The 26,042-nt window shown below is 41.1% G+C and overlaps 3 protein-coding genes across 3 annotated transcripts; 2 read left to right on the top strand and 1 right to left on the bottom strand.

Annotated features, from left to right (window-relative positions):
• The first annotated feature begins 662 nt into the window (after nt 1-662).
• Nucleotides 663-7,423, top strand: LOC131106876 (angiopoietin-related protein 2). Its single transcript, XM_078799281.1, has 10 exons — nt 663-822; nt 1,859-2,014; nt 2,077-2,277; nt 3,115-3,330; nt 3,741-3,860; nt 4,026-4,140; nt 4,239-4,376; nt 5,058-5,274; nt 5,352-5,547; nt 5,621-7,423. The coding sequence occupies exons 3-10, from the start codon at nt 2,131-2,133 to the stop codon at nt 5,765-5,767; spliced, it is 1,296 nt and encodes a 431-aa protein (XP_078655407.1). The 5' UTR covers nt 663-822; nt 1,859-2,014; nt 2,077-2,130; the 3' UTR covers nt 5,768-7,423.
• Nucleotides 7,424-7,471: 48 nt separating this feature from the next.
• Nucleotides 7,472-19,274, bottom strand: snx9b (sorting nexin 9b). Its single transcript, XM_058056352.2, has 18 exons — nt 18,978-19,274; nt 17,620-17,706; nt 16,303-16,377; nt 14,798-14,917; nt 13,199-13,367; nt 11,763-11,889; nt 11,534-11,618; nt 10,936-11,061; nt 10,741-10,858; nt 10,542-10,672; nt 10,368-10,471; nt 10,167-10,270; nt 10,014-10,091; nt 9,864-9,940; nt 9,217-9,306; nt 8,835-8,949; nt 8,663-8,754; nt 7,472-7,794 (listed from the first exon to the last, which is right to left on the bottom strand). The coding sequence occupies exons 1-18, from the start codon at nt 18,987-18,989 to the stop codon at nt 7,747-7,749; spliced, it is 1,758 nt and encodes a 585-aa protein (XP_057912335.2). The 5' UTR covers nt 18,990-19,274; the 3' UTR covers nt 7,472-7,746.
• moxd1l (monooxygenase, DBH-like 1, like) lies at nt 18,601-25,944 on the top strand. Its single transcript, XM_058056354.2, has 14 exons — nt 18,601-18,647; nt 20,417-20,771; nt 20,831-20,977; nt 22,187-22,339; nt 22,418-22,501; nt 22,846-22,998; nt 23,088-23,190; nt 24,174-24,346; nt 24,414-24,502; nt 24,565-24,661; nt 24,995-25,054; nt 25,170-25,276; nt 25,386-25,479; nt 25,572-25,944. The coding sequence occupies exons 2-14, from the start codon at nt 20,505-20,507 to the stop codon at nt 25,728-25,730; spliced, it is 1,686 nt and encodes a 561-aa protein (XP_057912337.2). The 5' UTR covers nt 18,601-18,647; nt 20,417-20,504; the 3' UTR covers nt 25,731-25,944.
• Nucleotides 25,945-26,042: the final 98 nt, after the last annotated feature.

The raw sequence follows: 26,042 nt of genomic DNA, 5'->3' as shown, positions 1-26,042 counted from the left end.
TGATAATTTTAGAAACATACAGTTCTAATTATAGATGTTATATACGAAGTTGTAATATTATGAGAAACAAGCCAAAACAAAATAAAGTATTTTTGGAAAATTTGTAGTATTACGGGTATAAAGTCAAAATATTATAGGACGAAAGTCATTGTAATGAGAAGAAAATTTCCAAGAACGTTGAACTAGAAAATTGAAAATAAAGCAGTAATTTAAATATATTAAATTTAATATATAAACTGAAAAAGTTGTGTTCTAATGATAAAACAAGTCCCAATTTTACAATATAAAACGCCTAATATGAGTGATAAATCACATTATTTTAGTAGCTTCTGAAATATTAAAGAAAAAATACTTTATTAAGGTGGAATATTATGAGAAACAAACAATTCTGAAAAAAAAACAAAATATTATGAGACTCAAGTCATAATATTAGGACAATAAACTATATAAAGATTATTTAAGAATGGAAAATATATATTTTTAAAAACAGTAAAAGTGGAGGAAAAAGACACAAGACTAAAATTGATACTAATACATTTTTTTTTACCGATATTTATTATGATAATGTAAATAATAACATCATTTTCTCAGTGCATTAACCCCACTTGGCGGTAAATGTGTGCTGTGTTGTGATGTAAGTGTCCTCCTCTCTCAATCATCAGAAGGAGCAGGCAGTCCGCCACCCTGGACAATGCGGTTGACGTCAAGGGAGGAACAGGCGGACACATTCATGAAACGTTGGGAGATCTCACGGTGCTGATGGAGACGCGCCACATGCTGTGAAGGTGGATGTCTCCATAACTGCTGCCATAACACGTCACGGTACGCTAAACACAGATCATTCGCGAGGAGCAAATCGGCGTTATGGATGCATACTTCAGAGTGTGTCATGTGTTAGCATTCATCACGACTTTCAGGACTTCCTGGCTGGAAAATTGTAATGTCAGCCAAGTTGTTGTTATTGTACTTTTTCCCAGAGGAGCCCACAAATCCCAGTCCAATGTCCCCAAAATTAATCTCTGGGGCCCTAACCAGATAGCCGAGCCAGCTCATGGATCAACCAGTAAAGTGAGAGCATACCATCCTTCCCCCAGATATAATGTTGACTGTCTATGATATCATCAGTATCCAACACACTTTTATGGTTTTAAAGTTATTCTTTTATGGATAAACAAGCGTTTAAGCTTTCGTTTATTGAATATGATTATGTATTCTGTATAAGCAGAGATTAGATGTGCCCACTAATAATAATACAATAGTTTGTGGTTCAAAAGCACTCACAGCAACGCCAGAGATGAACAAAGTTGCACTCTGGCGCCATCGTGTGGCTGTAAAGATTTCCACACTTGCTGCACGTTAGCACATCTGTTTGTATAGCTGCATTAAAGGAGCTATTCAACATGCAGCCATGGTGCAGTACGGCTAATGGGCTATCAAATGGCGGCGTCTTTGGCAGTGTTCTCCAAGTATAGGCAGAACTAACAGCTTGGAGCCGTAATAGGATAAGCATCCATCATACTCCCACTCACCTGGACCCTTGTTAGCACATAGCTTCTCTGCATAGGAGCTTAGGAATAACATGGAATATTGAATCAATGAACAGAATTCAATCATTTTCATTCTGATGTTTGTTTATATTAACATATTTGGATTATCATAACATCCATTTTTAATATAATTAGATTTCTTGAATATGATTTTTTTGTAAGTCACACTTGGACAATCTTGAAAGTGATAAGTATATCAGACAGATCCAGGGTTTTAACGTCAAACAGTTGATGAATTGAAAAGCCTGGGAATGTTTCTGCTGGTTCTCCCATGATTTCCTCTCTCTCACTCCCCCTGAATCCTCTTACAGGTGGATTATGGGACTAAGATGTCTCGGGAAAGTAAAGCAAAGCAAGCCGCACACAGAGGCGAGAGTGATACCAACCAGAAAGAGAAGTGTACCATGGAGACAACCCCTCAGCCAAAAGTGGGCCGGGGACAGGGTTGGAGTTCATCTGGCACCAAGGTCGGTAAACATTTAGCTTTTTCATCAAAAACGTCAAATATGACATTGCTGTCTCATCGCAGGCCGAGCTAGCCGGGCCTCACCTGCGGAAGACGCGGGACCTGTAACCAGCAGCCATGTCCAGCCCTAACCTTCCTCGATGGGGGGTGTGCTCGGCGCTCTGTGCCTTCACGGTGCTCCTTTCGGGAGCTACAGGGGACCGGGTCAATGCCACCACGCCGCGCAATGGCGGGGGCACCCAGTGTGGGGAGTACACCAACCAGGTAAGGATGCCCTTTACATTGGTCGCAGCCCAATGTGGCCGGCGAGTGGATGTAATGCTGCTTTTAATTGGTTTATTTTCTTTTCATTTATCTAATAGGGCCAATGCGGTTTAATCTGTCAGGGCACACATGATGAAAACACACTTTTATTTACTAGTTATTCATAAAGTAGTATTAATAACAATAGCTATTATACAAGCTAATTGAATATGTACATGCTCCATAATCATAATCATGTGCTATATTTTTATTATTTTAAAGCAATTTTATTTAGTAATAATAAGAATTGCTGTAATGCAAGCTCATTTATTAATAATAAAAATAATATGTACATTTATGTATACTATTCTGCACTGACTATGTATATTATTCACAATTTTTATTTTTAAAAATGTTTTGTTTTGTTGTATTATTTTCCTTACTGTTGTTACATCATTTAGTAGTTGTAATGCAAGCTCATATATTAATAATAAAAATAATATGTACATTTATGTATACTATTCTACACTGACTATGTATATTATTCACAATTTTTATTTTTAAAAATGTTTTGTTTTGTTGTATTATTCTCCTTACTGTTGTTACATCATTTAGTAGTTACTATAATTTTAATTAATCATGATGATTATGCTTTATTTTAGTTTTTTACATTTTATATACATTTGTTTTCTTTTTTTTTTTTTTACTTTGTTACCGGGTAGAAAGTTGTGTCTAGTTATCATGTTTGTCTTGACACAGGAGTGAGTCTAATAAAAAAAAAACGGAGCCTGAAATAAGGCAATCCAACACAAATAGCATGCATAATGACTCCATGGACCTTCTCCCGTGGGCGTGCAGGTGATGGAGGACGGCATGTGCCGACTGGTTGCCACGCTACCCCAGCTGGACGAGCAGAGGTGCCCCGACATGTTCCGCTGCACGGATGAGGTGTCCTACTGGCTGCACGAGAACGAGGAGAGGAAGCAGCAGATCGTGGCTTTGAAGGAGACCATCTCGGAGCTGCAGGAGGAGCTGAGGAACCACCGGCATCGCCTCAAGGTCTTCGAGCTGCAGGTGATGCTTCTAGTTTGGAGTGAGAGGTGTGTTGTGTGTGTGTGTTTGACTTGTAAGGACATATAATATGATTGTAGCAAGTGGTATTGCCATAATGTCCCTAGGCTGCCTTCGCTACACCTACTACTACCATGTCCTTGACCTTGGTAACTTAACAGGATTAGGCGTCCTTCTCCACCACGTGTTGCCTCATGCGCCATGATCCACTGAGCCAATAGGCAGAGACAGCCAAAGGTGGACTAATGTGATATGTATGTTGCACACAGGGCCGCGGGCTACGCAGCAACGGGAGCTGGTATCGTCCCATCTTGGGATAACTCATTCACCATGCCCGTTTTGTCCTGCACAGCACCAGCGGACCTTGTTAACGTTACGATTCCCAACAGTATCTAACGAGTGTGTGCTTTCAGCATGAAGACAAGAGCCATTTTAACGCCACCTTGGAGCGACGTTTTCACGACCTGGAGGTGCACTACGCCGAGGCCAGCACCTTGCTGCATCTGCAGGGCACCCTCATCCTAAACTTGCAGGTATCACCCCATATCTGTTTCTTCTTGTGAGGCACAAAGAGGTGATGATGCAACTCCACAGTAGAAGAGAGCATGTTTAAGGATGCTAATCTATAACATAGTATATGATCATCTGCTGTATTCCTAATTTGACTTTCTCTTACGTGTGCGTCCATTTACTTCCAGAACGAAGTTCATAATCTCACCCTGCTGGTGGAGAGAGTTAAGAGGAGTCCTGGCTGTTTGATCAACATCGTCCGTCCCAACCCTCTCATGAGCTCCCACGAGGCCTTGCATCCAGGTAGGAGAAATGCAAAAGTACCACAGTCTTCCAGCAGAGGGTGCTAAAAAACCTCGTATTGCTGCCCACCTGCTCATTTGTTGTTGTTGGTTCCTTAGAAATCCAGCACATGAGGAACTGCCCTATAGACTGTGCATCCATCTACTACAATGGAGTCAGGAGGTCAGGCTTATACACTGTGGTGCCATCGCTAGCGGCCATGCCTGTGGAGGTCTACTGTGATATGGACACAGATGGTAAGTCATGTTTACGGATCAACAAACTTCCACAAGAGGCTGGAAGTATAACGGGAAACAGAAAAGATAACTTTTAGCTTCATCCTTGCATTGCAATCCTTATGTGAAACATGAACACACATATGTCTCTCTTTTCTGTGCATTATAAGGTGAGAAAACAAGTTAATATGAGCTAGCTAACAACAGACCTCATAGGAAATACCTATTTTGATGCTACGCCCTCACCATTTCCATAACTCAGTTGTATATTAACCAAGCTACGGTGATATTATTATTATTGTAGCATCTGACAGGAAAAACTATTTATAACACGACGCCTCGCTAACCGCAATTCTCAACAAGATGCTCGTTTGCCATCAGCACATCTTTTGCTGGACATCATAAATGTTGTCGCCGATGTTGACAGAACTAGCATAAATATGTGCATCAATGCACCGAGAAAAGAAGTTTGGGTAGGGGTTTTAAATCATCAAAATACGGCGGGATGTGTTCATGCGTGATCACCGCATGTACCAAACCATGCGATGTTGTTTCGAGGGCTTCATAGTCAAAATAGCTGTTGTTAGCTTGCTCATATTAACTAGTTTTCTTGTGTCGTAATACAGAAGTGGATCAGCATTAATTCCCAGTGTGCCATCATTTCTGAGCTTCTCCACCTTGCATTCATGGTTTTTGTGGCAGGTGGCGGTTGGACGGTGATCCAGCGACGGTTAGATGGCTCGGTGAGCTTTGACCGCAGCTGGAGGGAGTACAGGCACGGCTTCGGCGACCTGCACTCCGAGTTCTGGCTGGGTAACGACTACATCCACGACCTGAGCACGCAGGGGGACTACAGCCTCCGTGTAGACCTGGAAGACTGGAGCAACAAGCACAAGCATGCGGTGTATCAGAGCTTCAGGTGGGCGTCGTCACGCAAACAACATTTAAACAAGAGACATCGGTGCCATAGAGTATGCTTGTTATCTTGTTGCACAGTATAGAAGATGAGGAGCATCGGTACCGTCTCCACGTGTCGGGCTTCAGCGGCACCGTGCAGGACTCGTTCGGGTGGTACCACGACAAGCAGAGCTTCAGCACACCCGACAGCGGTGACATCTGTGCTGAGATTTCCCATGGCGGATGGTGGTACAGTCAATGCTTCTATGCTCATCTTAATGGCGTCTACTACAGGGTAAAAGCCTAAAACACCTCCATGACTTAACAACACCGTGAGTGACAATATGACACCTGTGTATGTCCTGCAGGGAGGCCATTACACACCTAAAGGTCGAGGCCACCTGGGTCCTGATGGGATAGTCTGGCACTCATGGAGAGACTCGGACTATTATTCCCTTCGCAAAGTCAGCATGATGATACGACCCCGCACCTTCCGGAAGCGTTTGTCTCCCTAAAGCGCCGTCAACCGTGACACCATTGATTGTACGGTAATGCAGATCACAATAGACCAACTGTGGACTATTTTTATACTGCATCTTTTTGGAAATACTTTTACATTATTTCTGGGTAATTGTCTATGGTGGCAGCATGGAAAGTGAATGTATTTTGTACTTTTATTTTCTACCTCTAGATAGTTGTGCTTTTTAAGAAATATTTTTATTAGCAAATAGAAAAAAAAAACACAGATCCAAAGAAATGATTTTAAATTAAAATTGAACACAACTAATAATAAAGGAGTGCGACTGAAATAATTATAATGCGATTATTACTGTAGGAAACTGGATTAGGTCGCCATCTGCAGAGGCGTGGCCATAGGTGGCCGAGGCACATTTCATTCATTCATCATAAATGAATAAAATATATTTTTGGACTACCCAAAATGGTACTCCGACCCCAAGGGGTGCATGACAGAAGATCACAGAGGACCAAAGTTACTTGCATACCCCCCCCTAAAAATGGAGGTGGTCCATGTAACACTCTTTGACCCTTAAGGGATGCTGTGTCCTGCATGGAACCTGAAAAGACTAATCTACCATAAATAATCTACCATAAATGCACTCTGGGACTTGTAGTATCCTTACATTGCTATTGCATAATACCCATCTACAATACATGCGATATTCCAGTAATGGTTCCCTATTACAGTATCACTTCTTTAAAGCATTTCACACCACTTCAATTGCTGTGGACTTTACTATCCAGCTGCACCTGAAGCTAAATCCTCGTGCAGTCTTAAAAGGACCCCTTTCAGTACCCCCCACCTCACTACACAGACCCCCTCTTTGACCCTTTGCACACTCATTCCAATTCCTAACCCATCTCCAATGCAAGAATCTGCTCTGCAGCGCATAAGGGCCTCACTGTGTTTGCACACGAGAGAACAAGACGAGGATTCTTCTCTGCAGCAAAGAAGGAAGTATAAATTCATTGTCCAATAAATCCAAATGTGTTGTCACTCCTCCAGCTTTCACACAGTAAAAATCCCAGACGACAAACCCGTGGTAGAATAGTGTGTATATTTATTATTTGATATGTACACTCACCAGACACGTCATGAGGCACACATGTACAAATAAAAGAGCCTTCACATAATGAACTCTGCCTTTGCAAAGACAATGGAGCACTGTTTGTATTGATTGTAGGGGCGTTACTAATAATAATTCTTCAACAGCAACTACGCTACGTTATCTTTGCAAAGCCATTGTACACCTGCACCCGTGATGCCAGTCAGCGTGCTCTTTAAATAGTTCTATTTAAGTATTTAGACATATACTATATTTGGGTATCACGTGATAGTAAAAGAAAAGTGAACAAAACGTCGAATGATTGAAAGCAAAAAAAAAGCTGCATACGTGATGTGATCTGTAGCTCCGCCCTCATTAACTTAGCCGCTGTTCTTTAAGCAGCGTTATTCCTTCATGTAAAAACTGTTTTTTTTTTCATTTTCTCGTGAAATGTAAACGAATGCAGAAATTTAATTGAGACAAATAAGGCACATGAGTAGGACAGGAAGGGGCGGGGCTTCCTGTAGAGGCAGAGAGGAAGTGCAGGAAGAAAAGAAGGCACGGGACAGAGGGACGCTAGTGACATGAAAAGGCCGTGGTAACAGTGAATCACTACTTCAATGCTGCATTCAATGAGCCCCCCCACCCCCCCCCCCCCCACCCTCCACCCAACTATTCTGACATTCAATTTGCTCGTCTTGACAGAAACTCTCAGTTGTGTAAACTGTGCTTTGCGTGTTTTGTTCCCGTCTCTTAAAAAAGAGGAAGAGTTGCATGTCATCATCCGCAATCACTGCTGTGGTTTAAAGTGTCAGAAAGATAAGAGACATTTTCACACAAAAAAAAAGAAGAAGAAAGTTGGAAATCAAGCAGTTAAGTGAGAATATTTGGGAGGTGGAGCTCTTATCGTCGTTGGTGGACTGTCGCCTTCACATTGTAGTGAACTGACCGTGAGCTTGTCTCAGCTTTGCAGCAATCTGCGGGTTTAAAAGAAGAGAAGGTGGGATTTTAGGGAGCCATTTTCATGACAATATATCTTCTTCTTATATATTCTATCTTCTTATATATCTTCTTAATACTATCGCAATGAAACTCTCGCTACTTTTTGTGCAGGCATGGTTACTAGTCCAAAAATATGCATACTTAGGTATATATTCTACACTGGCCACTAGGTGTCAGTAATCGGTGAGACACACAAGCACCAGACATGACTGCCGGGAACAACAGGCATTTATTGCAGGTCTTAATCCTCTCACAAAAGCTACACTAATCCCTAACTCGAGCTACTTTTGCGGTAAGCTAAGCTAAAACTCAATTCCGAACCCGTCCCCTAACACCGGAAAACACATTTATAGCGACACACACAAGTATGAGACTTATTTATGTGTGAAATGCCTCATTTTCTGTTATGTCCACTCTATTGGATAGTACAAGTGTCAAGGTGACTGTAGGGGTGTTATTTCATGTCTCGAGGGCTCTAATAATGTTAAAATGAGATTTAGAATGTTGTGAACAGGTTTTCTATACTCTAACTACAAAAATATTATATTATAAAGATGGAACTTCTTTACGTTGAAACAATTCTAAACATCATTTACAATTCTAAACATCTGGAAAGATACTAGCATCACTGTCTGGGTCTGCATGAGTGCTGCCTGTATCGGGGAGCTACGGTTCATGGTTGAGTCATTTTCATTGCATAATTATATGGTCTATAAAGTGTACACTGACTACTCTACAGTATTGTCTGTTCAGACGATATAAAATGCTCCCTATTGGGGGTTGGGGAGGGGGGGGGGGTCCATTTAAGGTAATAGATGGTGGACAAAATTGATTTTTTTTTACCGTCTCGTAAAACTTGACTTGCTCTTCCAGGTACAGCTGCATGACGCGATTGTAGTCGTAGATACGGTTGCTATGGAAGTGGTTCATCTCCGCTGCAGGGGAGAGAAAAAGGGGTAGAAGACGTCATATGAATGAACCGGCTCGGGGGAAGGACTCAGACGTGGTGGTGTACCTTGCAAGGCGTAAGACATGGTGCTGACTCGTTTGGCCATGGTGACCTTTTCCTGAGGGGTTATTTTACTGGTGGCCACCAACTTGTCGCCTTCCTTCACTTTGTCGATGGCCGCCTGCGTGGTTTGATAAAGTCATACTGTTTTACCTACTGCTTTGTTTCAAGTCATATTTACCATTGACTTTATTACACTCAAATGCTATAGGGGGCGCTTTAGAGCACAAAAAAAGCAGCATCGCTGTCTATAGCTCACAATTTTCTTAATCCATGATTTTGTTGGACAGCAATGTGAAGAGATGCTAATAGCTCATAAAATTAATAAATGCATTGAAAAAAGTCTTTTAACTAACAAACAACAAAACATTACAGACTCCATGTCTACCTTGTGGACCCCGATGGTATCCGGGAAGCATCCGAGCAGACCTTTGTACTCGTTGTTAGTTTCCATGAGGAAGTGGAGGTCTTTCTTGGGCTGGTAAGAGGAAATAAACACACACACATAAATGAACATAAACAGGAAAAAAAGATTACAAGCTAAAGGAAGAAGCACCCTGATAGGGACTTAGAAAAAAAAAACAATATACAATATATTGCAGCTTCACACCAGCTAGTTCTTAGAATGATATCAAATGATACCATGTCCTACCAAAGCGTGTCACTGGACCTGTGGGATTTATGAACCAGCTCTGCTTTTTTTAAGGAACAAACACAAAATCCCTAGTCAGAGATCCTCTTTATGAAAGGAATCTGTTGCAAAAATGTTTCAAACTGAACTTCGGATATCCTTTATGGGACGAATTTTGGCCCGAGGGCTGCCACTTGAGTAACCCTGCTCTAATCTGTGTTTCCCTGAAGCGTCTTGCAGAGAACACCAGCAGGACACTGGGTTAAAGGGTGTCAGATAAAAAAAAAAAAAAAAGGAAACGTGCCATGTGAGTGAAGATGTGCTAATGCTAATGCTAATCCAAATACACTTCAGCATCTGACAATATGACATTGAATTTGGGTGCTCCAAATGATAATACCCACCTGCTCTGCTACCAACTGTGCTATCTCCTCGTAGGTCTTCCCCGCTGCCGTCATGGCATCAGTCAGCGTCGACTCACCTACATCAATGGCGGATCTATATGGTTATTATGGCAACTACCATGTACAGTATTGTCGTAGTGTACAAAGTACCTTGATATCCACTGCTGGTGAACACTGAGGAGAGGTTCTGGAAGGCTTTACCAATCCGCTGATATTCCTTTGGCAGAGCTGAATGAACAGACATTATGTTATGTATTATGCTAACATAATATGCAATGGAAGGTAAAGAAATACTGTACATACGTCCTGTGCATCGCTTCCAGTGCTCGTTTCCCACTGTGAGGATTTCCTTCACTCCGTCATCCATTGCTTTGGTAAACCTGCTGAACTGCTCGCATTTCTGCTCTCTGTCAGTTTAAAAAAAAAGCATATCCGAGGGGTGTTTATGTCATCTTACTAGTGATTATTAGTGATTAGCTGTGTTGAGGTTTCCGTTCAACTCACACTTCTACAGGATCCAAGTCTGCAGCTTCTGGCTCTATCGTAGTAAAGATCATCACTCCCACCGTTTCATCCTTTTCTGCTTTTCTCTTCCCCATTTTCCAGTCCTGCGCCATGTAAACGTACTGTAAGCATCTTTGCACTTCAGACAAAGACACTACTCCGAAGTCACCGTACCTTCTCGTCCTTGTACGTGAGGAAAAGCTGGAAGACTTCGCTGCTGGCAACCACCGGGTGCCTGCACATCCTGCTCATCCAACCCTGCAACCGCTCCATTCGCATCTTAATGAACTCCTCCTCAAAGCGCCCTGGTGCAGATCAAGGAAACATCTTCGTCGGACTGCAAGGTTGTTGTCGAGCGGTGTCAGATGCTCACCTGTGACCTGCTTGTCCGGTAAGCAGGGGATGGGGATGGCGGAGCCAAATTTGTCCAGCAGCCTCTCATACAGCCAATCAAAGTGCTTGTATCTGTGATTGACAGGGCGGTTTGTGGTCTGTGACCACATCCCGGTGAGTTATATAACAGCAGACACAAAAGAACGGCAGGAACGGAATGACGGAGCTTACTTACATTGGGCGTGATTTGGTACTCGATGTAGCTCTTGAGTCCGTACATCTTTGATCCTTTCTTGGGGTCAGCGACCACACAGTCCAGCTGCGATTCCGGATAAAGCCACACCGGACCCACTTCTCCCACCTGGGGAATAAAACTCAAGTTCAAATGGTTGTAATCTGTAATAGCTAATGACTTTTTGCCGTCCTGTGAGAGTTTCCCGTGTGATCTTGGTTCTTGTCCGCTATGATGTTGGTGGTATTAAACCTCCACAGGAAACCCGTGCATGACAAGTTTTGCAATCAGCTGCAATGTCTTTTACTGGCACGTGGCTGACATGACTCCTGCTCTCAATTCCACCCTCAGCCATCTCTGTGTGGAGTTTGCATGTTCTCCCTGTGCATGCGTGGGTTTTCTCCGGGTACTTCGGTTTCCTCCCACATTCCAAAAACATGCTAGGTTAATTGGCAACTCCAAATTGTCCGTAGGTATGAATGTGAGTGTGAATGGTTGTTTGTCTATATGTGCCCTGTGATTGGCTGGCGACCAGTCCAGGGTGTACCCCGCCTCTCGCCTGAGGACAGCTGGGATGGGCTCCAGCACAAATGTAACTTACATAAATTGGTAGCTTGTCTTTGCCCTTTGCAATCTGCTTGCATAGTAGGTACAGTTCAGGACCAGACTTGGAAAACCCCGGAAACCTGAAAGTGAGGAAGAGGGGAAGAAAACTGGTCAGATGGCCTCGACTGCACCTTACACTCGACGGGCATGGCCGTAGACGACCAGCACGTGTGGCACTGGGTATCCTCCTATTTCTCATCTTGAGGCTTACATACGCTCCTTACTTGAGTTTCATCGATGCGTGAGCTGCGCCTCGCTGCATGGCTCCGGCATCTCCAGATTCAGACTCGCCGTAACCCCCGGTGGACTTCATGTCGTCCCACTCGTCATCCCACTCGTCGTCGTCGGCCCCTGAGGTAAGACAACAAAGACGTGAGCTGTTGTGCTTTTCCTTTTGTTGTCACGCTTGGTTAATTCAATGCAAGGGCTCAAACACGACAGAAAGCAGACATTTTTCACAATATGCTGGTTACACGCATGGTATAAGCTGGCATGTACATGGTTTTGAATATAGCTACACAACACACAGACACTCAACAAAGAGATAATTAGTCTAAGCAGTTAGCCAAAAGGATTATTTGCCTCATTCACAGAATAACTGAACTCCACCCTCAACAATGAATCCAACACTGCAGCGTAGATGTATATCAAACATACCATACAGACCAGAATACAACATACATATATTAGCTTCTGTAGCATGATGACAATTGATCTATTTGTATACATGTGAGGTATAGCTTTAAAAGGTCAAACACGATTAATGTTAAGGTGTTTACATGCGTCTTAAAAACCTGGTTTCAACCCGGATTCATGCTTTTTGTGTCTCTCCAGGTCACTGGTGTGTGTGTTGTGTGTGTGTGAGTGGCAGGGAGAAAAGCGCTGATTGGCTTGGGGAGAAGCTGTTTGGCGTCACCTGCTGGTTTGCATGTATAAAGCTCTAGACCAGTGGTGTCCAACATGCGCCCAGAGGGCCATAATTTGTATTGGGCCCTGACACGTTCTATAAATAGACCAAAATTGAGGGAAAAAACCCCCAGTAGAAACGGAGGAGTAATTTTATGAGAATAAAGTCAAAATATTACGATAGTAAGATCATAATGTTAGTGGAAAAACTTTACAAGATGATGTCGTAATTTTACAAGAATAAAATCGTAACAAAAAATAATTGATTTAGAAAAATTTGTTTGGGAAAAAGTTTTGTGATGTAAGTTAACATTTAAGGGGTAATACAACCAGTGGCATCAAAGTCACTTGCACCATGAGGTCAACACAGTGTTAATATGAAGACTTCAACAGATGATGTCGCACATGCTTTTAATATAACGGTGAAAGGAGGGGGACCTCTAGCCAGGCACATGCATGGGATACCTGTGTAATCAATAAGGTAAGGATATGGGTAGCTGTCTTTGGAAAGAGAGAGAAATGGAAGAAAAGTCTGTTAATTCTGGTCCTTTGACAAGAACAAATGGAGATTTTCTAAAGAAAAATGAGGTCAGGAGAAATTTTGTCTGCTTGACTCATGTGTGAGGCTGACTTTTCCATTGTCTGGCAAAAAAAACCTAAACCCAATCGCTGCTGGGTCAGACTCCACACAGCTGTAGCTTAAAAAGGTTTTTACCCTAATACATTTGTGGACTGCTGTGCCGTGTGTCCTTACCAGGACCCTGGTAAGCCTGAGGGTGACCCTGAGGTGCCGAGCCTCCCCAGGAGTCACCAGCGACCGTCTTGCCAGTCTGAGTGCCCTCTGGATTAGATGCCCAGTTGTTGGAGGCGCCGCCCGAGGGGTCTGTGTTCCACGCCGACCAGGGATCATTGCCATTGCTAGCCTGGAGAAACCCAACCAAAGGTAAATATGTGAAGACTCTTGCTCAAACTTAAATGAGTACACATGCTGAACAAGACCATGAATCTTTCAAACGATTCAAATAATTTTTCACTTGAACAAGCCAAACTGCACTGTTCCCAAAGCATGCCCTGTGTAGCCTTCTGGCCTCGGCATGCAGCATCGTACGCACTTGCCTTTTGCAGCTTAGATGCAATTCATTCTTAATAATTACCACTACTAATTCTGTAAAGGCTCTAAGTAACTCTTCGATTCAATGAACTGACGATTCTCCTTTAAAAGCAAATACTATTACAACATTGGTTCTGTTGCTCCTGCATTGTGCGATTTACTTCCTGACAAATAACCATGCAGACCAAGAAAGGTGTGTTTTCCTTTCCACTTTCTCATGCACTCCACATCATTCTCATTATTATTTACCATATTATCATTATCGTCTGCTTCCAATCAATGCGGCGTTACGTTGTGGTTTAGGTAAATAAACAGCCGGGCTATACGGTATACACACACACACAGTGAAATAAATGCTAATGATAATCATGCGATTACTCAAATATATGAGGAATCGAGTACCAGTCAAACGTTTGGACACACCTACTCAATTAAAAACACTGGAAGGTGTGTCAAAACTTTTGCCTAGTAATGTAAACTGATCATGATCCCTAAGGTGCTGATTCATACCATCACGATAAAAGGGTGCTGATGGGGATATATTTACAGTAATTGTACATTATGTGTGAATTGAACTGCAAGGGTTAAATCATGCTCTGCAGGCAATCGGAGGCGGTTTTGCCAGAAGGAACCAATCAGAGGGAAGGGGAAGATATGAGGGCGCTACCACACCCGGGTGGCGGTTACCTCATGGGGAGACGCAAGGTAGGGGGAAACTGGGGTGTCAGGGGTGTCAGGCTGGGGACTCAAACCCCTAGCATCCACCTTGAGAGGAGGAGGGGGGGGGGGGAGAAAGTGACATCAAAGCCAGGCAGGTGAGGGGTGGTAATGAGTAGGGAACATGTATGTATGTGTGTGTTTGAGAGCAAGAAGGATGTTGACTGGAGTGGCCCCTTTCTGTGCCCAGATTTCTACTGATGCAGCAGTACACTTCCTGGACAGCTCACCCCCCCCCCCCCCCCCCCCCGGTTTCTACTTTACGTGTGCTAAAATGGATACATATAGGCAGTTGCTCTCACTTCTGCATATGCTGCAAAAAAACATGAAGTTTCACAACGTGTAAAATGTGTAAAAAATGTTTTGTTGATGGTCCTCTGGGGCTCTGAACTACCACAGTGTTGTTGTTTATGATGCAAATCTAAAAAATAATAATAATTGGATTTTGAAGCCAGGGATACAACTTTTGACAGTTGAGGTGTGAGGTAGGTAGCATGCTCCAACAATGACGGCAGACAAAATGACCTGGTTTTGTGTCGATGCAGGAGCGAAGGCGTCAAAGAAGGACAGGTCCGAGGTTGCAACGTTTCCGACGCTGGGAGTCGGTGCTGCGGTTGCCGCTCCGGGGAATGACGACTTGTTGAGCTGGGGATAGTTGTGGAACACAAGTGGGGGAAACAACGACAGATATTCCAAGTGAGTTCTTATGACTTTTGCAGGTGCATTCTATAAAAAAAGCGCACTATTCTTTTAAAGGGGACCTATTATGCTCATTTTTCCACCCTTTGTATGGAGTTGTGGCCTCTTATAGAGCGGCGACACACAATAACCTGCAAAGATTTTCAGATTTTGCAGAATCTGCACCTATTCCATTTTGATTTCCTTTAATTTGTGTCTCCTGACAAAACAGTCTGTTTTCATTTATTCCATCCATGGCCCGCCTCTGGGCATGCCCACTCCGCTTTGATTGGTCACACGCCCAAAGTGCTTCCTAACTATGAACCATATAAGGAAGTCCGCACCTCTGTGACGTCACAAAGGGAGAGTTTTACCATGCCTTTTGAAACTGATCGTTTTGAGCCATCCTAAACTTATTTTAGGGCTTGCTTCCAAATGCGCCAACCTCATTATCTGAAACTTTGGCATTGTTTAACACGAGAATACATTCCAACTCCATTTATAGGTCAGAAAAGTGGAAAAAGCATAACAGGTCCCCTTTAAGGTGCCATCCGTCCAACACACAGCTACATATCTACTGGAGAAGAATGGCATAAAGTGAACGCTCATGTTGTGTTGCGTGAGGAAATTCTACCCACATTGTAGACGACCAGGTACAGTAACCCTAACCTCAATTTGTCTTCCTATTATTATGAAATTTACCAACAAACTTCCCGTTTCACTTCTCATCCAAGTCCATGTGCAAATGCTCTGATTCAACTCCTCAGATATAACGTCCCGAAAAAAAACACTTTCCCGACCCCTGCATAAAAACGTATGCACCTACGGCCAGTACTGAATGGGTTGTCTTTAGCTCAAAACGACACCATTGCAGTCTTTTTACATTAGAAATGTACATGTTATTTATTAAAAGAAATAAGATCTATCATTAAAGACCAGTTGGGAACCACTGCAATAAAAGACACTGGTGCTTTAAGAAGTGTGTGCGCTGGTGTTTTCATTACAATTTTTTAAAAACCCAAACAGATAATGTCTCTTCTACACACACACTCACACACAGACACTCAACACTGTGTTTGGAATAAACCTTGACTTTTAACCACATGTCCAATCAAACAGTGAAGTCCCCACAGTCGAGGTAGTGGGTCGAACACACAAAAACACAAGACACTCGAATCAGCAGAACTCTTGGAGAGGTGCATCCTGTTGTGTTTTCACTTTCAGGCAGGCAGCCAGCTTTGCGGCTATATTTGCCAGAGGTTTCTTCCTTATCAAATACAGCAAAGGAATGTCTAACATTTGTATGCGTGCGTGTGTGTGCGTGTGTGTGTGTGTGTGTGTGGCACTCGTACCTCTATGTAGTCCTCCGGCACCAGTCCGACCTCCCCTCTGGAGTTCTGTGCTTCAATCCAGCCGCTACCAACATTCTGAAACACAAATCAGACGAATTGTCTCTTCTGCTAGTCTAAATAAAGTTACATACAAAACACCTCCAAAAACCTCAAACAAGGTTTAATATACATGTTGTGACCATGCAGTAACAGGTACATTCATGTTAACATGTAACACTTCATTACCGGAACTTCCTTTCTCGGCACATTGATGTTACATAGCAGCATGGAAATTAATGCCTACACCTAGCGTTAACTAACTAAGCTAGCTGATGTGGTATGGCTAAGTGTCAATGCGCCATTGATGTGGTTCGATTGGCGTAACCATGTTAATAATAATAATAATAATAACAACATAAACGCAGCGTTGTTGGTGTAGCGGGCAAGCGTAAGGCGATTAAAGTCGTTCTTTTTGAACAAGAACTCAGGAACTTGAGAGGGCGTTTGGGCTTCGTTTATTGAACACAACAAAACAGACAAAAACCCGCTAACCTCTCTACGACAGTCGCATTTCCTTGACGTCATTCGTGCACCCACTCCCCAGGCATGACCAATCAATTTACACCAAATTAAACTGTTACATTGGTGCTTTTTGGAAACTTTTTCAGACAACTTTATAAACGAGCTGTCTCTTTTTAGCTTTTTTTTAAATCAACTAAACCCCTCAAGAAGCAATTTTCCTTTAAACATTGCAGAATAATGTTTTGGAATCTAACAGCAAGATAAACCCAGTCATAAGGTGTCACTTTGATTCTTACGAGTGCTCCGATTGTGATTTGCCACATTTTCTTTTTTTTCTTTGTTTCCCCTTAAACTATTCAGCATGAAAGAAAACATCAGTCCTGTGTAAATAAACCAATTTCAAGCTGTGGATTTAATCTGTTTTGTCAGGATGAGCATGTGTAAACACTGAATGCATTCCTAACAAACTCCGCTTACTTGGGAGAACAATTTGGTGGCTATAGAGTCGGACCTAATTGGCTTAGGACAAACTTTGAAAACTATGTAGGCCAGCCCGCAGCTAGCAACCTTTGAACTGTTGGCGACTGACTGTAATGACATCATGTTTGCTCTTTTCCTTCCTTCCTCCAGGCATTTTGTTGCACACTTTGTTTTCAGACCTTCACGCTGAGGACAGTAAAGTGCAATTCATTATGATAGGAGTGTCACAATAACATAAATGAAGCATTGCAGCCGTTAAATAAATGAAGACAAGTCATGCGACAGTTGACCCTGCTGTACAGCTGCTGCACACAGTGTCATGTGACAGCAACTCACCTGATTGGTGATAGTGATGGTTTCGCCTTCTTTCACTGTCAGCTCATTGTTCCCGGGCTCCGCAGTAAAGTCATATAAAACCTGTGCCTGAGCACAAACAAGGTATGCTGCACATCAATAAACATATATCAACATACATATTACATACACATGCATGACACAATCAGTAGTCAAAAAATGCATTATAAAACAGGACAAACGAGTTTCCCTTTGCTTGTTTTCTGATGACTCTTCTTTAACTAGACACCAGTGTCAACCCAAAACAAGCCAAAAGTTTCTCAAGTTAACCTGCTCTTCATGTCGAGTCTCAGGGATGCACACACATATGCAAATATGTCTATAAATACATATGAATGAGTTATGAATAAAGTCATTTTTCCAAACAGGTGCATGTCCGTAAACCTAAAAAAAAATCATGTCAGTATATAAAACACGTAAACACGTATAAACGTATTTTCAACAAAGAAACAAAATGAACATGCTTTGTCACCCATGACATAATGAATTTGACTGTTCATATTTACTTTCCAGTTAGTTTGCAAAGTCAACATTCAACACAGTTGCACAGAGGTGGAGCTCATACTAACACACACACAAAATTACCTTCCAATTCAATTTTTAATGTAAACATTAAATTTTTTAAAGAATTTTTTTAAAAATGTGATGTGTAAAAAAACATTTGTCACTTCACTAGTACATTTGTTGACGATATACGTAGAGCTGCAATAATTAATGACTCCATAGTCATCCATGGAAGCAGACCTATTATCTTTGTGTTTTAGGCAAAAAAAGATATTTACACACTTAATTGCAGCCCTAGAGATAACTATAATATTGTATTATTGGCACAAATAATAATTATACTATACGTATACATCCCCATATACTATTATATGAAAATTTGGTGTAATAACCTAAAGTGAATAATCAGGGTTTACATACAAATCTTCATTAAAAACCTAGTTGGCCACAGTAGACACCATTTCCCAGAATGCAACGGACCTAGCAAGTCACCCCCTACTTGAAAGGTAGTAAAATGTCACAAGACTCTTACTTAAATGAGACATATTTTCCATACATGGCTAAACATTATCATCATTTAGAACGCCGCACGTCCGCCGTAAGAGTGCACCACCAGTTTAGAGAACATAACATTATTATGCTTTTCCTCCACGATAGGAAAGTTTGTGTTGAAAAGTTACCGTAAAGCTAACGCGAGAAACTACAACAGTGGCGGTTGCCTTGCCAAGTGTACAAAACATCTAAGACGTACGGGGGCAGAAAATGGAGACGAAAGGAAGTTAAAGTCGAGTTAAAATGGTGACGTTATTCCACTCTGACAACATTACTTCACTTACCTTCAGTGCCATAATGGAAGCATTGATCAATCATTACAAAAAAATAGGCCACAGCGGTCGCTTCTTGGGACTTCCAACACTGCTGGACTCAGCTGGACATTTCCTTCCGCCGCTCTGCTTCTTCAACAATAAACACGGTAGTTCCTCAAAGTAGCCTCGAAAAAACACTTGCAAACCGAAAGATAGCACTTCAGTCCGCTTAGATGAAGACCGCAGACGAGCTCGGTTCTGGTTCTAAACGCCTAGAGCTGTCTACTGGTAGCTGGGAGGGAGTGACCTGCACTCGCGGAGGGAAACCGGAAAGGTGGACTCGATGCGATATGACCCAGCAGCAAGTTGACAGCTTCAATAATATCCACGATTGTTATCATTAGGACACTTTTGTAAAAAAAAATGTGATGAAATGGAAAACAGAATTGGAAAAATTTTGTTTTTTGTGAAAATATACATGTTAAAAAGTCCGCTAAATTGCAATAAAATGTAAAAATAACAGCTGCTAAAATGTTGGGTAGTTACTTTATTTTAGGTGAACTCATGCAATAGCAAAGTCTATTTTTTTGTGTAATTTAGAAAAATACAGTGATGCATTTCCTGTGAAATGTTGTTGACAAGGCACAGCTCAGCAGGGAATTTTGTAAGCAAACAGCGACTTCTGTTGGCTAAAATGTGCTATTACAGATTTAGGCCCCTGAAAGGTCACATTCATTCATTTTCTACCGCTTTTTCCTCACGAGGGTCGCGGGGGTGCTGGAGCCTATCCCAGCTGTCTTCGGGCGGCGGGGTACACCCTGGACTGGTCGCCAGCCAATCACAGGGCATATATAGACAAACAACCATTCACACTCACATTCATACCTATGGACAATTTGGAGTCGGCAATTAACCTAGCATGTTTTTGGAATCTGGGAGGAAACCGGACATGCAAACTCCACACAGAGATGGCCGAGGGTGGAATCAAACCCTGGTCCTCCTAGCTGTGAGGTCTGCGCGCTAACCACTCGACCGCCGTGCCGCATAAAGGTCATGTGTTGCTTGCTTTTCAGATTTTCAGATCCTGTATGTGGTCGTATGACATTGATTTTTTTTGTCCGATACAGTCATACAGATGAATTTTTCCATCTTGAGGTACAGTTGATCAATTCAGAATCAATATATATTGTCAGTTCTGTTTTTGGTGCTGTGCAATATTTGCCAAGGTACATTCTCATAATTCATAATTGCGTCAGTTACATCTGTAGATACACGTAATCTAGTTAAATCCAATGTAAAGCTGCAGCCAAAAAAGTATAGAAAGAATAACCATTTAAGTTACTGCAATGTGCACCGTAAATGTGATTTCCCTATTTTGTTGTATTATTTAATTTATTATTTCTTTCAATGGTTGGTTTCTTGATTTTGAAGAAGGGAGGTATGTCCTGGATCACATGACTTCCATCCAGCGCCGCAGGTGTGTCAAAGGATGGGAAGGCATAACCATGAAGTACACAACCAGCTCAGTCTAAAGCCCAGCACCCTCAATGAGACATCATGCTACTTCCTTTCCTGTGCTCCCTGTGCCTGATGTGGACCAAAGGAGCAGAGGCATCAGATCCTAACCTGCCCTTCATGGACTACCTGGATAACAGCCACATGGTCTGCCTGAAGTGGGGATTCGATGAAATGCGGGGGGAAATCATACTCAAATTCATCGTCAATACCACCGGCTGGATCGGCTTTGGCCTGAGTCCCACTGAAGACATGACAGGGGCAGATCTGGTCATGGGAGGAGTCGGCTCCAGCGAAACCTACTTCAAAGTAAGCTTTTATTGCATGATGACAAAATATAAATAATTTGTCAATTTTTGTCCATGCAGGATTATTACTCTGCATCAAACACCATGCCTGCAGTGGACCGGGTGCAGAGCTACAACTTACTGTCTCTCACCGAGAGCCAAGGGCAAACCATCATGACCTTTTCCAGGTCTTTCCACACATGTGACGACCAAGACCTGCAGATCACGGTAGGATTTTCTCTTCTTGGAATTAAACATTACGAGTGTCACACATTTTAATTGAATTTGTATTTATTTAAAAAGGCAATTCAATGTTTGAAAATAAATAACAATAATAACTATAGAAGGGGGACACATTTTAATTAAAATTGTATTTATTTCGCAATAATATATATATAAAAATTATTATAATTCAACTTATTCGCTTTATTTATATCTAATCCTACTTCACAGGCGATTCATTTCTTGCCAGTGAGCCAATTAACTGTGATAAACAAGTTTAATGCGTTTTATGAGGCAAAAAAATTTGAAATATTGAAATGTTAAAGAAAAAAAGTCATAATATTATAAGAAACAAACAAAACAATTTTTTTAAGTTTTAAGGAGAAAGTTGGAAAAAAAATGGGTGGAAAAAAAAGAGCAAAGCGTGACGTTCATACTAATAATGGGCAGCAAAACTGATGTTAACATTGCATAATGAATATATTCAAATACAGAAAAACAAAAAATATATATATTTTAAAATAAATTATAAAAAATTAAAAATAATTTTTTTTTAATAAAAAAAAAAAATTACCGACCTACCTAAATAAAGAAATAAATTAAACAATAAAAAATAATAAAAGATGAATTGAGGATAATAGTAAATTGACTGAATTTATTTTATGAGTATAAATGAGATAAATATGACAAAATACTGTGGCTGAAAAATGTATATGTAATATAGGATTGGTGTTACTGTATGTGGTTGCTCCGTACTTGTGTATTGTTGAATGATGAAAGCAATACCCTTTCTAACGGTGTGTCAGTGATTATCATGACTACCAGTAGCCGTGATCAACCATGTGTTTGTTGTTGTACACCATGGAGCTTTAAGATGCATTGTAATCGCACTCCTTCACCCACGATCTGTACTCTCAGCCCTTTGTGTTGTACGTGATTGTCTTTGGTAAAAAAAAACAAAACACAACAACTCACGTTTCCTGCTCGTGTCCATGCAAACGAAGTTTCTGGGACTTCTCCTGTTTCGTTTCTCTGAATGCCCCTTGGCGATGACATTGATTGGGTTCTTTCCACAATGAATGCTTCCTATAGCAACAACCAAAGGGGCCGTTCTCTTTTCAATGTATGTAATTCGACACGTTTTTTTTTTTTGCTGTTGAAAAAAGTGCAGCATCAGAGCAATAACATGTTTGGTTTTGGCCAACTTTACTACAGGCCCAACCCATGAATCTAATATATGCCTATGGGGACACTGATGACATCGACTATCATGGAGCCCAAGCCGGGGTCAAAGAACTCAGCCTACTGAATCCCCAACCCCAAGTTGCTGTGGCAGGTGGAAAGTACATGAGTGTTACCGTGCAAAATGTAAGAATAAACCGCGCTACGTTTTCTGTTTACGTTGATCAAATGCATAGAAAGTTTAATAAAAGTGTTTTTATGCAGGTCACCATCCCTCCAGATGACACCTATTATTACTGCAAGGTCATGCGACTTCCACTCTTGGAAACAAAGCATCATATATATCAGGTTATTGCCTTTTATCTTAACCCTAATTCAGTGTATATAGTATATATTTTCTTTAATATATAAAAGACAAGTGGACAAGAAAATTGATATTTTTAATTAAATATTTTAATTAGTTATTTAATTAGTTGTTTTTATAATGTATGAAATTGTTATTTTTGTATTTAATTTAATTTAATTTAATTTAATTTAATTTAATTTAATTTAATTTAATTTAATTTAATTTAATTTAATTTAATTTAATTTAATTTAATATGGATCCTTACAGTGTAAAAGGCAAGATTTTCTCAGAAAAATGATTTGAAACATGTTTTCATTTGCATACGCTCTATTTTAATGTATTTCAGTTTCAGCCCGTGATTGAGCACCCTGACCTCGTTCATCACATGGTGTTCTACCGCTGCCCGCCCTTTGTGACAGCTCCCTCTGAGGGCAAATGCTACAAAGGCAGTGAGGATGCTTGCTTAGCGGTAGTGGCTGCATGGGCTGTGGGAGGAGGGGTAATTCTTTCATTCTTTTACTGCACATTTCATTTACGCATTTACGATTTTGAGTAAGTCATCCATTGACCCCTAATATGCAACCTCAGGTCTTTACGCTCCCAGACAATACTGGCTTTCCTGTTGGAGGTGGAGATAATGGTGGATTCTATATGCTGCAGATCCATTACGATAACCCTAACAAGGAATCAGGTACACTCTTATGTACTAAAAACACAGCGTCGCCATGTTCAGGTAGTGCCACCCGTGCAGTAATCAACTAATAGATCTGTTCCAGGGTCAAACTGTTGACATCATAACTGTAAAGGCATTTTTAAAGTAGAATTTTAACATTCTTTACAGTCATACAAGTGTAAAAAGAAGGGAACCACTCTTAGTATTAAGACAAAACAATAAAACAATCACTTTGCTCAGAAAAATCAAAGCTGCTCTGTAAATTCTGCCTAGCGACAACTCATATGATGCCGCCAGGAGAAAATAACCATAATCATAACTGCCATTCAAGTGTCAAAAGAAGTTATCCACTCTTAGTGTTAAGGCAAAAAACAATGCAGGCGTCACTCAGGCTATTAAGATTTTCCAAAATGTATTATGCACCATAGTTTCCTATGAGCCCAAATTTATTTTATCATATTTTGATTCCTTGACCATGAAAACATACAATGGAAGTGTTTCAATGACTTAAAGAATGCTAACATTAGCATGCTAACACATGCACATTAACATTGTTACCAATTTCAGAGGTAGGCACTTATACAAACACTTAGCGTTATTATGCTAGGTGTTAGCACATAACATTAGCATGTTATGCTGTCAATCACAACACATGGAGCCCCTGTGGCGTAGTGGTTAGCGTTCTGTACTTCACAGTAAACGCCCCGAGTCTGAATCTCCATTAATAAGCTAACATTTGCATGTTAACACCTAACATAATAGTGTCTACTTATGAAAAATGCTGCTATGCTAATGTTAGCAAGCTAACAGGCTAATGTTAGCATGCTAAGATGCGAATGCAAACAGACTAATGTTAACATGCTAACACTTTGCATTATAGTGCTAAGTGTTACCCACGAAAACGGCAAAAAAATCCTGCCCATAACAAGAGTACTCATTCCATGTTGGATACGGTATGTTATATCATTTTATGCTGCAAATATGGCCTCCTCTCTTCATAGGCAGGACTGACAACTCAGGTATGAGACTGCTCTACACAGATCAACTGCGGCAGTATGACGTCGGCATCTTGACGACAGGCGTGTCGGTAACGGCACACACCTACTACGACATCCCAGCTCGAGCCAATAAATTCCGCACCTACGGTGTTTGTAACACCAGCCTCTTTTCTGAGGTATGAATGTCTAGCAGGATACATCTAAATGCATACTAGTTGAGGCGTTATTTGCTATTCCATCCAGATCATAGACCCCGTGCCAGACCTGCACGTCTTCGCAGTGGGGATGCATACTCACCTGGCCGGGAGGGAAGTCAGAATCGGACATTTCAGGTTTGTTCTTCCGCCTCTTTGACGGAAGACAATGTTGGCCAATTGCTTTTTGTTCTGGGTAGAAATGGAAGGCAAATTGACTTCCTCGACTTGGATCCCAACTACGATTTCAACCTGCAGCAGACCGTCACTTTGGGACGCACCAAGACCATCAAGAAGGTGAGCCCATTAAGATGTTAACCACTCTCAGTATTAAGACATCAAACCAAATAAATATTAAAATTTCTAAAGAAATGTCCACAAATTCTGCCTAGTAACAAGCAAAATAGGGAAAAAATAGTGTCAAGCAAGTGTGTGCTAACCAGTATTAAAAGTAAACGCTCAATTTTCTCAAAAATGTCCACAAATTCTGCCTCGCAGAAAGGTTTCCCGTGTATATGGTTGGTACTCTGGAGTTGCGTTATGTAAGATCTCACTTGGGCTAAATATTTTGTGCACTGTTTGGGTGTATAATTCTAGAATTGACTGCACAATGCCTTGTTTGTTATACAGGGAGATGAAATTGTGGTGGAGTGCGGCTACAGCACAAGCGATAGAGCAGGAGTCACACATGTGAGTACAATAAATACACAATTTAAATGAGGTGTACACATGTACAGTAAGATTATGATAATGTATGGTTAAATGTGGTGCAATTCCTCATTTTTTTCCTCCTGGTTTTAAACAGATGGGACTAGCAACCATGGATGAGATGTGCCTTGCCTTCCTGGTCTTTTACCCGCGTATCGACATCAGTACATGTATCAGTCTACCAAATATAACCACTCTGAACCAGTAAGACAAATGCTTTTTGCTTTTTTATTTTTTATCATGAGAAGATTAAGCGTCATAGAAAATGAATGAGTTTTAACTTGAGATGATTCAATATTAATTTTCCCTACAGATTTCCTGACGGATCCTCAAACCAAGAGCAAATCATCGCGTATGAGAACGCCATGAAGAATCTGTCGCATATTGAGTTTGTTATAGGTGATGCCGTAAGTACATTATTATCCCTTTCTCCTTCACTTCCCTGACCTTTTTTTGGTTCCCAACACAAAGCAACTTCTCCTTCTCTCATTTGTCACAGTTTGATGTACACATGTACCCAAATGGCCAAATCAGGGATATGATGCCTACGCCAACTTTTCCATGTAATACCACCAATGCCGCAAATCATCAGCGCACCTCCTGGATTTGGAGTCAAGCATCGCTTTTATTTGTGCTGGCATTGATCGCTCTCATGTGAACCGCATTGAAGACACAAAATAATCATTGTATCTCTATTTTAGCTTCATTTGCATGCACGTTTTGTTACCTATATAAAAAATTTTAATTCATGTACCCTTATGTTTATTTTTATTGGTGAATAATTGCAGTACATTTTCCTTAGATTGTGTAATGTCTTAACATATCATAAATTGTAATCATAAGTTAAATGCTGATTGTGTATTTGCTCTTGATACACCATATATCACAAATATAAAATAAATTTACTGATAATTTATGTTTAGCATTTATATTTAGCATGTGCGACTACTACTACTATATACTACAATAA

This window comes from Doryrhamphus excisus, linkage group LG19 (assembly GCF_037039965.1).
Source record: "Doryrhamphus excisus strain RoL-2023G ecotype Guam linkage group LG19, RoL_Dexc_Guam_v1.1, whole genome shotgun sequence".
Lineage (NCBI taxonomy): Eukaryota > Metazoa > Chordata > Actinopteri > Syngnathiformes > Syngnathidae > Doryrhamphus > Doryrhamphus excisus.
The sequence above is the reverse complement of the archived record's forward strand: the minus strand, read 5'-3'. Positions and strand labels throughout refer to the sequence as shown.